This window comes from Pungitius pungitius, chromosome 3, assembly GCF_949316345.1.
Source record: "Pungitius pungitius chromosome 3, fPunPun2.1, whole genome shotgun sequence".
In the NCBI taxonomy this organism is placed as follows: Eukaryota; Metazoa; Chordata; class Actinopteri; order Perciformes; family Gasterosteidae; genus Pungitius; species Pungitius pungitius.
In genome coordinates this window covers 24106401-24121908 of record NC_084902.1, presented here as the reverse complement: position 1 = coordinate 24121908, position 15508 = coordinate 24106401, and the positions used below count along the sequence as shown (strand labels likewise).

Sequence of the window (15508 nt, the reverse complement as noted above, 5' to 3'; positions counted from 1 at the left end):
GGCAGCAACAAGAGCACAGTCATCTGCATACTGCAGCTCAAGGACCCCCACTGTGTGCAGCCCGGTGGTTGGTTACGACCTCCTGATAGTGGGGAGGTTGCCATCTGGCCCACAGACTTCTTTCACCCCACTGCTGTCTTCAATTTCCTTATGGAGAAGCTGGGTGACGCAAAGGAGGAAGATGTTAAAGAGCACTGGTGCTAGTACACACCCTTGCCTGACCCCTGTGCACACAGGGAAGGAGGCCAAATATTGTCCTCCCATATACACACACTTAATAACTTGCTTTTCTTCTACTCTTGACAACACATGTCTAGACTGCTGAATTCTGACTCTGCTCCCACGACTAAACACACCCTTTACAGAGTCCACTCTGGCCACTGGCTGGCCGTCACATGTGTGGTTTCTCGCGTAACTACGACACAATGGGTAAATCTTTTGGACGGACTGGTTGAAGGGAGGCATTCAACTGCAAGGCATTCCCCTCTCTTTGTGCCATAAAAAGATGTGTGCTGAAAATGTTGTGCTGATTCCGGCCTAGTTTCAGAGTTCTAAAAAGTGTGCTTTTTCTCAAATATTTCACGATGGTGCCTCACTTACTTGGTGGAGTAAACTGATTTCATGCCTCTATATTCACACTGTAATTGGGCTCTACTATTCCTCTTGTCCAGTAAGAGGTGCGTCATTGCTGCGTGCAAGAGTGGACTTCATCCTACGTCATCCTACGCCTTTTTACTCTTTATCCAAGGGATTGGGGGGAAACCCCTCTCTGGCTCATCCACTCTTTTTCCCTTTCTTCGCTGTTCCTGTCATCGTCTCTGTGTTTGCCCCTGTTTTCCATCTGTAAACTTGAAAAAGAATGTAATATGAGTGTGTCTATGGGGTTTTCTTTGCAGAGGAAGTGGTTTCTCTCCCGGCCCCCTGCCCCCCTCTCTCTTTCTCTTAGTGGTCCAAACACCTCTCGGTCTGATTCATACAGCCTATTTCTCATCGGGGAATGACGCCTAGTGGGTGGAGGGAGGAAACGCTATGAACCATTTCAAATTTAAAGATTTGAACTTTTTCTGCACCATATAGCGTTCCACACATGCTGCTTGCTAACGTCAAACCCACCAAAAAGTCAGACACACATGTTCCTTTTTTTCACATCCTACCGTATGTTGTTATTTTAAGTATCTTTCTACAGTATTTTGGGCCCTCTGTTCTTTTGTTCCCCATGTTTAACGTCTTTTCATGTTAGACAATAGACTGGTCAAAAGACCGGTAGTGGTTTTTGCGCACGTAAAAAAACTACTCGGGTGATGCTAGGCTAGGGAAATGTGTCAAATGGGACAAGCGCCTGTAACCGTTCAATCTTTTATTCAAATGTTAAGAACTCGAAGAGGAAGCGCTCTCAAGGTCAAATCACTCCTCACCAAGTCAAGGTGCACAGTGAAATTCAATAAAAAGATAAAAATGTCCATGGCCTCCCCATCCATTGCTTGCATATCCTCCCTAATATCACTCGATAGCTGTTGAGAAGCTTAGAGATGGGGAGACCAGAAACAGATGTGGAATACTATTTGTACATATTATTTGTAGTATACTAAATATAAAAAATGTCCCTTCATAGGTTTGCTTCATGTCTACGTATGTGATAAATGGCTTGAAAGTATAATGCTGCAGGCAAAAGGTTTCCTCATATGCAGACTTGTAGAGTTCACGTACAGCCCCCATTGGTCTTGTTTATATATATTTTCTTGGTATATATATACATATTTTTCAACTGCATTTGCAAGCTGACTTATTGCTGGACATGCAAATAAGTTTAGCATAAACAAGTTCAATATTTGTTATAAAAACTCCTCATACGCGTCCATTCGAAGATTAAACTGTGTTTAAAGGACGGAAGGTTTTAGTCTGTATATAAAAGCACCAAAACTAAAGTAAAGTGTGTTTATCCTTAAAACTCTACGGCTATGCATTTATGAAGCTTTTAACAATATCTCCCATCAAGGGACACTCAACTAGAGAGCCCCATTCTAAAGAGGGAAATTGAGGCATAGCGTCTCCCAATTTCGTGGTTTCAAGTATCTCCACAATGTGATTTGTGTTAGAGAAGCCTCAAGGACTAATTAAACCATTTTGAAGGCCATTACGGGAAGAATGTCCCTTCGTTATAATGAGGGGGAAGAAGATGGGTTCTCATTTTCAAATGGAGATCTAAAGTCGGACTGCAAGGAGCACAGCAGCAAGACGTTTGTAAAACTTTTTTTGGTGCTTTCTCTATCTGGACTGGCCAAACACCATCTTTTATATCTTGAGAATCAGCCTAGACTATTCTGCATACACTCTTGGGAGTACAGACCCCATCCACGGGTCAGCTCCTTCCTTCCTGCGCCATAATCAGCACATAAGAAGACACTGCGTTATCCAATTACACAGACAGGGTTGATTAATCGCCCTCATCAATTACGGGTAATAACTTAATTAGGCCGATATGCTCCTGACGTCTGGTTGTGATTGTATTCTGGTAGGACACTAATATGACAAAGCGCAAACAGGATACACATAGTAGATTATGGGTAATTACACAGGGGAGAGGGGTTGTTAAAATGTCATCACATGACGCAAGGTTTCAACAGTGCGGGTTCAATCCCGAGGCAATACCCTGGTCCCACTCTGGTATAGGTGGGGTGAGCTTAGATGAGGGGGTGTAACAACTCATGACTTATAAATCACAATCAATAAAAGCAGGGAAAACTGTCAAAGGGGAACAAATATGGGTGGGACTAAATACTAATAGACATAAGGAACTGAGCAATGGCAGCTGCTGTTTTTTGTTTTTTTTGGTAGGGCCAGCCAATCAGTTTCAGTAAACCTCCAAGTATGATTCATTGCAAAAAAATGTATAAAACACGCATTATTACTTTGCAGTTAAATATATAACATTTATTCCAACAGTTTAACATAATAAAAAGATCTGATTCAAACAGTCCAGTATATAAATGAAAATATATAATTATAAATCTAAAACAATATTCAGAATATGTTGTAACTATAAATATCCAATATGAATATCATATTATATAAATGTATTATATATATATATATGTATATATATTTCACACCTTTCACACCGGTCCGTTGTCTGATTGTGAGGTCAGGCTGATCTGGGACCAGCTGTTTTACCTCTAGTTTCTCCAGCAAAGTTCTTCTCTCGTACCGAGTTCGGGTGGGGTCTTCTTGGAAGGACACTGCCGGTTGTTGCTCTTGTTAGGTTGTTAACTGGCGCGTCATGCCCTGACGAGAGCGCGGCGAAGGGCTAAGGGGGGGCCAAATCTCAATGTTTTTTAGGAAATTATGTCACTTTAACTTTAATCAGTGAACTGCTTCTTAGACCTGCCGCAATAGGACCAGCTGAGACAAGCAGGGAGGACGTGCAGGAAAAGCCTATATTTTTGCCCAGATATCATAATATATATATATATATATATATATATATATAATATATATAATATATATATATATAATATATATATATATAATGTACCAGCCGCCACAGGAACCAAGAGAGAAGGAGACAGGAGAAACGGGTCACAGCGTTTAGCGGCACCAATCCCAAATGATAAATCTGTGTGAATTAGATTACCGCACATTCACTGGATGAGGTTGGAAGGAAAGAAGGAAGGAGGAGGGAGGAAATGAGGTGATAAGAATCAGGTTTCTTTTGGTTAAAGTCAGGGGACATGGGATAGAACTAATGTGTTTGCAACGAATTTCATTATTGATTTGTTGCGCAATTATTACATCACTCACTCACTTTTGATGCGCACGGAGCAAAATAAAAAAATAAGAGCTGAGCCGACGTAGAGGAAAGAGCAGTCAGCAGCAGTAGTTGTGAGTCACATGACACAGGCCAAGACGTGTGTTCCAGTCAAGTCGTCCAAGGTGCGCGAGCATTTCACATTGAATAAACTAAAGTCAACGTAACATGGCCCGGGAGGACCACGTAAGGAGCCTCCAGCAGGTCTTCTGCTGTTTACTGGTCACTAGACGCAGGCTTACTTTAGCTCACTAATAACAGCAGTAAAGCCGTTAGCAAGACCAAAAACACATTTTTGTTTACTCACAAATACTGCCGGCATTGCTGCCTCCTCTTTCCTCTACGTTGGCTCGGTTCTTGTTTTATTTTTGCTTCATAACTCAGTGATGTAATAATCACGCGACACAACGAATCGATAATGAAATTCATTGCCAACACTTCAAAATAATCGCTAGTTGCAGCCCTAGGTAGAACGGCTAGAAAACAGGAGTGAATTATTGTTATCGCCTAAATGTTGCGATGTCTCCTCCCTTCCCACAGGAAACATTTGATATGTATTTGGGTCGATACTGGCAGTGGCACAGGACGTAGTAGTTGGACCTTTTTGTTTCTCTCGCTTCAAGTGCAGCTTTGAAATATTGCTTTTCAAAATGTGACGGTAACCATCAAAGTGTTGCGGATGTAGGGGTAAAAGAAAAATCCCACACAGAGACAGAGTACATATGATCACAAAAGTTGCTTCTGCTGGCAAAAAGGAAGCCTAGATCACACAAGGCACTTCCTGTGTGCAGATATGGCCTCGATTTGACAGATGTGGTCAACGCTCCCCCTCCAACAACGGCCGACTTAGCTCAGACCACAGAAAGAGGTCTAACACACGCATGAAGGAAAACATGCTGTAAACTTACCTTGAATGGGGAGGTGGGGGGCGCAAATTCCTCAAGGCGGATGTAGAGAAAACAAAATTAAAATGTCTAATTGTAAAACCTGCCACATCTGGATCCCATCCCCAAACTGTGTGTGTGTGTGTGTGTGTGTTGGAAAAGCGTTACAAGTCAGGTCAGACAAAAAAATAAGTACGCTGGATGAGATTTTTATTTACACAAGCCATGAAACACACACACTCAGTGCATTCAGTCTACAGTACTTTAAAATTACGGAGTACAAGACATCCAGGTAGGTAGCATTCCGGTTTGAGACTAATACATTTCAGTGCTGCCTGTCTCTCAGACACAAACACACACACACACACACCTATTGTAAGCACACAAAAGGAGAAGCATGCACTTGGGAATATTTGCAATAACGCATGGAAGCCAAACTCACGTGACGGCCACAGGAAGCAGATAGATGCCGTCGTAAACATTGAATGTTTTCACACCGAGCTGCCCAGCGCAGGCAAATAAGCTGCAGTTCTCACAACACGAAAAAGGCAAAGCACCGCTCTCACACACACACACTCACATATGACACTTTAAAAGTTAAAGGCCAAAGTCCATAAACACTGTGGGCCAAATGTCCTTTAATTCAAACTGGACCCTGCTGCTCTTTCGTAACCCAGTTAGATCCTGCAAACAATCCTGTTGAAGCTCATCCTCTTCTGTTTGAATTTGATTAATTTCCGAGGAAGAACTGTTGTGGATGTCTCAATTTGCCTCATTGCGTTGTGCAGCGTAACCCGGGATGAATCCACCTTATTAAACAAACCACAACGTGCTGCTTCTTCCACCAAAATCTGGCTTAATTGAGTCAGTTCAACCAGACATTGTTATAATTTAAATAAGCGCACGTCCTTTGTGAATTATGGACAGAGAGGCTATTAAGAGATGTTACGCAGTAAAAGTCATGCATAAAACAAAGGTGGCTCATCGTCATAGTTTCCAAATAACTTTTAGGTCACGTTACGGAGCAGAAGGACCCAGCGAAAGGAATAAGTTCCGTAAAGACCGCTGACGGGATGAAAACTAAAACATGGTATTTTTAAAAAAAATTCTATTTGTCATTCATAATATAGCATATATTTCATTGGAATTTTAGCAAGATTTTCCAAAAACCTTTTGACAGCTTGTCATGCCCCATATTTGTTTGTGGCTCCCTCTAAATTCAGCTCCAGCATGTCTTTCTTGGCAGACGAAAAGAGTTTAATCATGTTAAAGGTGCTTTATAAGAGATTGGTGGAGTATTTCAGCTGAGCTGGCGGTTTGTGGGTGAAGGCGCCAACATTCTATGACTACCATATAGTTCACCTTTATTCATAATGAAGTTATAAGAAAGTGAAAGTTGTTATAAAAGGAGGTTTGCGCCTCAAAAAGTACCACCATTTGCTATATTTGAGTGCCATAATAATTTTTCTATGAGCGTTACAGACATAGTCCACAAAAAATATTTGCCCACTGCTGGATACATAATATTATATGCTAATACTGGACATGTTAAAATGAATTCTTCACCCTCAGCAGAACCGTTTCTGTGTTTATCACTCAGTCCCTGAGTGGTTTTGACTTTCTTGTATTCCAGAGAGTTTCTTCAGGCTTCTTGCCCTTCCAGCAGGAATCCGACAAGCCCTGCGATGGGAAAGGTTACCAAAGCTGACCACAAGTGATGAGATAATGTTTTAAACATCATGCCCTGAAAATTAAAAATCTGTATGTTGTAGTTTAATATATTTATATACTAGTATCTCACGTCTAGATTATATACAGGTATGCTTTTCAAAAGTGCACCGCTTTGCTCACCTGTAGCAACTCAAGTCGTAACAGTTGAGAATTCTCTCTCCTTTACTTAACCATGCAAAATACTTTTAAAGAAGCTTACAAAGTAGCCGATTCTCATGCTCATAGTGGTTGGTTGGCATGTAGAAGTCCTGCCACCTGTTTCTTTTAATAAGTGCTGAGATGCTTTTTGAATGCGGCCCCCTGGTTTCTATACTCGAGTCCATATGACATGTCGTCAGTGCACCGGTCAAAACAGTCGGGAAAGCAGCAGTTTAGCGCAAGGCCTCAAGTTGTTGGGTTTTTTCCTTGACTTTTTCTGGGTTGGACTCTGCGTGTTCTCAAACGGGCTTCTGCACATGCTTAATACAGCATAGGCTAAACCATTGATACTCTTCTCTCTTCCACCAGCAGCTTCTTTTTTTAAATACACTTGTATAAAAACTTAAGCAGCAAAGGAGGCAAGATGTCCCGGTTTCACAAATGTTTACAACATGTAGCTGAAAGGGCGGCCCCCAGCTAGTAGAAGTGGTTCCGACATTTTCCCTGTTAGACATGGAGGGCTATTATCTAATGGAAACACATTCATAAAGTAGATAAGAAACAACACCCGCGCCTGAGGGATGTCGCGGGCCTCTCCTCTTCCAAACAGCGCGGCATCCAAATCCAGAGTCCGATAAATGCCGGCACAAAATAACAGGGCGCCATTACGGTCATAAAATGCTAGGTGTACTCCAGCGTCCGGCGAGACAGTTCGAGGTTGGCGAGGTTACTCTCTTTGGCAATGGACGACCTAAATATAGAGCCCCTGAAAGTATCGAGGGGAGCCCGGCACACCGAGGCCCAGCAGAAGTGCAGCACACTAGGGGAGAGGAAGATAAAGACCCAGGGGTCGATGATGGAGTTGACGGAGATGAAGCGCAGGGCCTTCAGGTCCTCTCGGTGAGACTCGTTATTATACGAGTTGTTGATGTAAACCCGGATCTGAAAAGGTGGACAGAGAGAGAGAGAGAGAGAGAGTGGGGTTATAAAATCATCCCGCCAACGACAACATCCTGGTTTAAATCCCACAGTCAACCCTCTAAAGCAGCAGCAGCAGCACATGGACACTGGGACACCCCAAAGTAGGACATCTCTTCTTTTATTTTCTTTGTTTCTGTTCCTACCAGTTCACCAAGCTAATCGTGGTCTGGATGAGCAAGATACTGGCCCGTTATTGTGGTCAGAGGACCAGCCATGATCTCTCTATATTCATTCTCCTAATAAGCCTTGATATTTAGAAATGACAGAGCGCTTCAATGCAAACGTAATCCCATTGGCCTCAATGGGAAAATATTCTCATTAGTGTCAATGGAATATTCCACTAACTTCCTGGGTTAGCGGTAAAAATAAATCATCACTGTGGAACAAAAAAAGAGAGCGTTGTCCCCTCTGCATGTTGCACCAAAATCATGCACACTGAGCAAATCCCTCTCACTCATCCAAGGACACATGGGATGTTTGCAGAGAGAACCATGGCGGTCTAATTCAAACAGGATATTTGATTCCCTGTCGCCGTCGCCTTGCTTGCCTTTCAGCAGGGCTGCCAAGCAATCACCCAGAACATGTGCACAGGAGATGGATCTCACACGGGTTAAAAGGACGGCAGAAATAACTCGGCTCAGGGTTTTTACAGAATAATACAAATGTAAAACACAATCACTGTAAGGAACGACTTTCTTGTGAAATGAAAAATGTGCAGCCGTTAACTTTCTTCCAATCGAATTAAACCAAGCCTAAAGTAAGATGATGAACTGTATTCCGCCTCACTATTTTACACAGTCGTTGTTGTGAGCCTCAGACCTTCTCCAAATGGCAAACAAACATACAGCTGTTTTTTAGTAGCACTGCCGCTGAGCTGCAGATTTCATTCATTACATCCTGTCTATGCCTTTTTATACCCCCCCCCACAAGGTTGGGAACCAGCACATTAATACAATCCATGGAAGCTCTGACTTGTTTGCATGTTGTAAAAGTTCCTGCTGACGCTCTCTCTGGGGGGGTCAGAGTTGAACAATGAATATTAAAGTGGAGGAGAAAGTAAAGGCGATGAGTTTGCGGACTCAGCGCTGCCTTCTCTTATTGCTTGACTCCCATAAAAAAAGACAACAAAAACAAAACAAGAATGCCACGCCAATCTTATTAGGCCAGCTTCCTATTGCTCAGCCACAGAACCCCTGGCTGCAGAACCGTTGCCAAGGACGACAACGACCGCCTTCACCAGCCAATCACACAGCTGTTAAAAAGGAACTGAACGGGGTCCCGCTCAATAGCAGCGGTTTGTCGGATTTTCCCAAGAGCTGCAGGAAAACTCTTGATGTTATGTAACAACCTCGGGAATAGTTAGCCAACCACTGCGGTGTCTTTAAGTGCAGAGCAGCTGCATCCTCACACTGCACGAGATCATAACTTGGACGTTTCATCGGGGAATGTTTTCATAAAAATGGTTGTGTGGCTTTTTTTCTCCTTTCAATAAAGGAGCCCGTTTTAAATATATTCAAAAACGCACGCATATATATTTCCACAGGCCGGTAACTCAAGGATTCCACAGGTGGCGCGGGTGACCCGCCCTCATCCGCGGATGTTTGTTCCTACTAAACAGATTTTTGTATTTTGACAAAATTAGTTACGTGTCAGGACACGACTGTGTTTCAAGTGTTTGCTTTTTCTGTTATCTCTCTGAATGTCGGTTTCTTTTTATGCAAAAAAGGCTGATGTCTGAATGTTTATACAATAGCCGACGTACAGATGGCACAACAGAAAATTGTAATATAATCTCACTGTGTGTGAGTGTATCAGTGACCTCAGACTTCTGGCTGGGTACCCGTTAGTGTTCATAAGGTTCATGAATGATGTATTGAATTATATCTTGGCGAGCATTCTCTTACTGCATGGACCGAGCTCACTTCACTCCTGTCACTGGCAGATTGACTCTGCTATCGCTGAAATACATTCAAAGAATTTGGTTGTTTTTGCTTGAAGAAAGTATTTCTGGACAGTTGCGCATTTAAGATCATGCTGCAGTAATATAAGGGGCATTGTACTATTTGCAGAAAAAGTTTCCAGTGGTGGCTGCTTTGGATTGTTTCAGACTTGAAAGTTCAAAAATCGTGGAGGCCCTGGACCCTGTTTGCACATGTAACAAAGACCAAACACGCACTCGGGGCTTTTCCGTGCTGCCAGGATTTTAAATCAACAGTGATTTAACAAAAATAAAGGAGCACGAGCCAACAACTTCATTTCTGTTTAACGCAGCTAACGAATGCCTGGAAACGATACCAATTATTTCGTAATTTCAAACGGCGGAAAGAAAAATAGAAACGCTCTGAAATCATCTGAAATCTGAAACTCAAGACATTTTAAAGTCCAATTTAAAGGCTCATTTACTCTCATTTGAAATGGAACTCTTAACTATAATAAGGAGCCAGGCTGTGTGATTCAGAGATACGTGAGTAGCACTCAAATAAATGCAGGGCACATTAAGTGTTGAAATCCGGCTAAAGGTGGGAAAGGTCATCTCTGGATCAACTATAAGGCCCACAGAGCGCTGACTGTGCACTCGTCGCTTATTAATTCAATTTAAAAATGAACATGAAAGGCAATTTGCGGCATATTTAATTACGTTTGATCGCGTTGAATGAGTCGGTAAATAGGCGTTTGTTAAGACAAATTGAAACTGGCTATTTCATCCCACTGTAAGGAGTGATTTGCCTCATTGGTTGTAGATCTGCCGCAGTCGGCTGCCTCCTTGTCTAACCTTAGCGTGCCCGAGTCATCCCTTTCTCCCCTGATGAGAGACAGCTTGTGTCCCCATATTTGTCCTTCACCCGCGGACGGGTGTGCAGGGGGACAGTTTAAGACACCATTGATGCTTTTCAAAAAAAACATTTTATGTCTATGTTTCTGTTCCGAAATGCTTATTCGCAAACCCATTTAAGTTCCCGGTCGCGGATACAATTCAATCAAGCTGTAGTGCAGAAATCCTCCCAGACATGAGGCTTGTGACTCTGCATTTCCAGCCACAGCCAAGAGGCAGCGGGGAACAAGACAGCACTTTCATATAGCTCTAGCCAGGGGTCTGCTCAGTGGCTGATCAGCGTGTGATGAGTGGTTTGTAGGTTGGATTTCTGATTTAGTCCATCTATCCGTTCATCCAAGTATACAGCCTTCTATCTATCCACACAATTCCATCCATCAATCATCCATCCACCCAACGGTCCCGTAAATGAATCCCTCCCTCCATCTAGCCATCCATCACCCTCTGCTCCAGACTTCATTCTCAGGTTTCAGGTTTTGAGAGAGAGTAACTTAAGTTCATCAATATTGATCAAACTTTCTTAAGCTGTGGCGATGAGGTAGGTGGTGTTCCCCTTTAAGGCTGTTTGCAAACAAGGCATCTGAAGAGGCGACTGGTGTAGAATTACAATTTCTGAGACAAACTTTTGTCTTCTCCTCACGGCCCCGGTCTAAATTGGTTCCTGGTGACATCATAGTTCAAACCCCAGATTCCTCATAGGACTTTTGCAATTACGCTTTGCCCTTGTTATTGATACATTTGTTCACTTTACTCCCTCAGAAGCATGTAGCTTTCTAGAGAATTCGAGGATATTTACTACTAAACCTTGTCTTATCTTGTTTCTCTGTTGATTTTGGAAAATGGAACAATACGCCCAATAAAGAAAAAGGTACATGCACATAATGTATTATTCATATGCCACAGTCACATCATTTCAAGTGTGAAATAAATGTTTACAAATGAATAACACATCATTCATAGGCATTAGTTCTTAATATCAATTATGTTTTAAGCATATAAATGCCCCAATGTCAAGATACTTTATACAACCACAAACAATTTTCCAGACAAGATATTCTCAAACCGTCACACTATTTGGCTTTAACTTAGAAAGCCAGCAAATAAATGTCAAAGTGATGTGTAATATCTAAGTAACGGATGTTGGGTAAAACAAGTCCCTCAAGACCTGCCCGCTCATTGAGTTGCTACTTAGGCAACAATATTGATTAACTGAGCCTTTGACCTAATCAATAAATTAACTAACCTACTAGCCTACAATAAAAAGCTACGTACAAATGTATATTTTTGTACAGAACGCAAGTCAACGGCCGCCATCTTACCACGAGGGGCAGTGTGCAGATCATGAAGATGATGGTCATGAAGACCAGAAGGATGAGATGCTCCACCTCCTCGGCGATGGACATCACCCTGCGTTCGCCCCCAGGCCTCGCCGCCGCCATCACCGAGCCGCCATTCCGCCGCCGCCGCCGGTACATCCGAAAAAGCTGGTACACCACAAAGCCGTTGCACGCCACAATGGCCAGCACCAGCACCAGCATGAGGGTGGCGTACAGGTTGGCGTAGACGCGGTGCTCCCTCTCTGCTGGGTTCATGTCGATGAAGCACCATGTCCCGGGGCAGTACTGCACGTACTTGCCAAATCCGGCGAACGGGAGGAGACAGAACAGCGTGCACAGCAGGAACACCACAGGGATGGCGATGTAGGCGCACTTCTTGGTGACGTGGCGGCTGTACAGGTAGGGGTACCCGATGGCGAAGCACCTCTCGAGCGCCATGGAGAAGAGAAGTGACATGGTGGCCAGGCTGAAGAAGGTCATGCTGACGCCAAAGTACGAGCAGATGCTGTCAGAGCCACGGGACATCCCCACCAAGGTGGAGTTGAGCGAGTAGGACACCTGCACCAGCGGGCTGATGAGGCAGGTGCCCATCAGGTCGGTGAGCACCAGCGCCACGATGAGGACATGGAACAGCGAGCGGCGCCACATGTTCCCGTTCCTCGTGTCCCTGCGCCGGCGGATTTCCAGCATCACCAGGGCGGCCACGTTGCCGAGGACGCCCGCGGCGAACATGATGGCGCTGACCAGCGGGCTCTGGCTGGAGTCAATGTGGAGCTTGCTGTGGCATGGGTCGTCGCTCGCCATCGCAAGTATGGGGGGAGGGTTAGCTGGCCGGGATTTGAATTTGGAAATAAAGATGGGCGCCGCCTCCAAAAACAAGAAAGCGTCAAAAAAATGTCCCTATAAAGTAGTCTGCAGCCATCCTGGCTGGACAGAAAGAAAGGAAAAAACAACGGCGGCTTAGTTATGGCAGTTACTGATGGTCAACAGAAAAAATAAGCAATATTTTGATATTTTTTGCAAGTATAGCATTTTAGTTGCAAAGTGATGACAAATCCCGTTTTCTGATTTTACTTTTATATATTCTACTGAAAATCTGAGGAACCAGTTACCCAAAAATCAACCAGTTATTTGACAAAAGCATTTGTTGACATCCCCAGGAAGATGTCCCATCATTTGTTTCCCAAAAGACAGACAGACAGACCCCCACAACAGCCGTACTCTAAATAAAACGGTTTATTCTTTTTTTATATATAAACTTCCCCTGGCTTGAACTATGCGCCAGTGTGACTTGTGAAACCCAGAGTTGTTCCTCTTTTGTCCCAGTGGTTCTACTTTACACACTGGAGTCGTCTCCTCAAATTGGCGATTGTGCTGTAGTATGAAGAAACGGATCATACTCAGTAGAATGTTGAACCTCTCTTGTGGTTAAAACAACACACATGTCATTGCGTGCCTGTGCGCGTGCGCGTGGTGCATCAAACAAGTGACTCACCTACTTGCTCAGCCCGACGTGTCTTGGCGATGCCTGCAGGAAGTTAAGTGTCCAAATGTCACTGAAGCGGAGCTCTGACAGATGTGTCCAGGTGTTGCTTGAGTCGCGAGCTCAGCTGGATGCTAAAACTGACAAATGAAACGTGTGGGAAAATGAAAGTTAGATTATTTTCAAAAGTGAGAAAGAAATACTGCGCTCTGAGCTGTGTACAACGCGCAGAGTGAGACGAGAAGCGAACTGACTGACTGGCTGTCAAAGTTGTATTTGGGTTTAGAAAAAAAACATTATTTACAACTTATACAATCAGGGCCGAATGGAAGATCAACTAAATACGTATTAATAAACAGATTTAATTCCAACTCGCGCTTTAACGTGTTGCATTCACGAGGGAAAGTTCACACGTGTGTCGTTTGAGTTTTGCCTGAAGGTCGCTCCGAATGAGGAAAAAAAACACTGTTCCCCTCACGCGGCGAAACTCATTCGAGTAAAGAAGTTCTCACCTACCTGCCCCCCTACGCCTACCTCACCGTAGACGTCCACCTCCTTGTGTTTCAGTGCAGAGAAATGTGTCCCGACTTGTCGGTCGCTTCCCCGGTGACGCCGCTGCGCATTTTATTTTAAACAAAAACAAAAAGTGAGGTGTGTAGAGGGCGAGGCGCGCGGCGCTGTGAGGAGTCTAGGATCAATTGGCTCGCGGTATGGGGAATGATGCTGTGACGTCACAGGGAACGGACACGCCCACGGGCGCGTGCCTACAGGCTGGAGCTACAGCGGAGGCTCCCTGTGCTAAGCCATAATAAATAATATGTTGAGAGTTTTGATCATTTTCTCATTAAAAACGGTGAGGCATGGCTTAAAATACCACTGCTCACCTTTAATAGTTTGATCTATTAAAGCAGGTGGTCTACCACCACCATTTTTGGAAGTGTGCCTAGTCACAAGTTAATTTGAAAAAGGGTTAATTAAAAGGTAATCTGCTAATCAGGCAAACCCTCAAATGGAGATGGGACAGAGACATAGGAACATGTCTATCAAAGCCACATAAATCCTCTTCAACACGTGTATGCACACTGTTCAAATATTAATTATGCAAATGCACATAACGTTTACATGATTTAGTGGACATAAACTCTATATTTACATTACTTGTAACATTGTACTTGTAACGGACTGACATTCTGTAAGTAAAGTTACATTTATTGAGGTTAGAAGCTCAATGAAGGGCTCACGTTTTGTGTGTCAATCATCCTAGTGCCACCTATAGGCATGTGTTGTGGCGATGTTTCTCGGGGGGTTATTGAGTTCATGTGACTGAGGAGCAGTTGGTTTGTTTCGGCGTAAGCTGTGGCCCAGAGTAGACTCTTTACTGGTTCATAATTAAATCCAAAGAAAAATTTGTTGTCCAGAGCTTAATTAGCGAGAGTTGCCACAGTGACAATGCCTGTATATTTTATCCAATGTCAATTATAAATGGTTGAATAAATAAATGAAAAGAACGTATAAAAAACGTAGGTAGTGAATATGCTCTTAAATCTCAGGGTGGATGTGTTACAATGTTAAATTATGTGAAACAGCACCATAGAAGCATTTTTCCCACTGAAGATGTTTAAATTTGAATAATATGTTTTTAAATGTTCTCTTAAATTAACATTCCACATTACTGGAAAATGACTTTTCACTTATGCCGCTAATGAAATATGATTATTATCCACAGATTCCAAATGTACACATCTTTAGAAAAAATCAAAATTTGTTTCTAAAGTTGACATGTTTGCAGAACCTCTTGCATATGTGTTTTTGATATGTTTCCATTGGTTTATCTGAATCAAGAGGGAGACCAGATGTGGATGCACCAGATGTGCAATGCATGTATGGCTGCAATTATGATTAATAAATAACAAAAACAGCCCGTTTTTAGGGGAACATCGTGGAACCTGCTGCGTGGATGGACATGTCAGTGCCCTCTCCCACGCGCCCCACACGTTTACCATCCACGTTTACTCTGCTGTGTGTCTTTACGTGTGGATATCACTCTTTGTCCTACAGCAATCACAAGGATTCAAGGCCTTCATTTCGTATCGGGTGTTTGTGTTTTTTTTTTTTCCATCCGTGAACCCCAACCGGCCACTTAAACGACATTCCAAATTGCACCATTTCACTCGTTTTTTAAAAATGACATGGGGGCAGATGGGATTCCTAAAAGGATGCTGGCTGAGAGCCCTTGAGTGCCTTTTATTCAGGCCCATTAAGGAGTTCTTAATTAGGACAGTCGGCCATTACGCCATCGCTGCTTCCTCCCTCACT

General features: G+C 43.3%; 1 protein-coding gene across 6 annotated transcripts; it reads right to left on the bottom strand.

Annotated features, from left to right (window-relative positions):
• Positions 1 to 5792: 5792 nt before the first annotated feature.
• ptger2a (prostaglandin E receptor 2a (subtype EP2)) lies at positions 5793 to 15508 on the bottom strand. Of its 6 annotated transcripts, none has more exons than XM_037470986.2 (4): positions 13705 to 15508; positions 13205 to 13332; positions 11692 to 12636; positions 5793 to 7500 (listed from the first exon to the last, which is right to left on the bottom strand). In XM_037470986.2, exons 3-4 carry the CDS (start codon positions 12511 to 12513, stop codon positions 7240 to 7242), a joined length of 1083 nt encoding a protein of 360 aa, XP_037326883.1. In that variant the 5' UTR covers positions 12514 to 12636; positions 13205 to 13332; positions 13705 to 15508; the 3' UTR covers positions 5793 to 7239. The 6 variants fall into 6 exon arrangements, with proteins under 6 accessions (XP_037326883.1, XP_037326848.1, XP_037326867.1 ...); XM_037470951.2 differs by having other exon boundaries at positions 13709 to 15508; XM_037470970.2 differs by having other exon boundaries at positions 11692 to 12632; positions 13709 to 15508.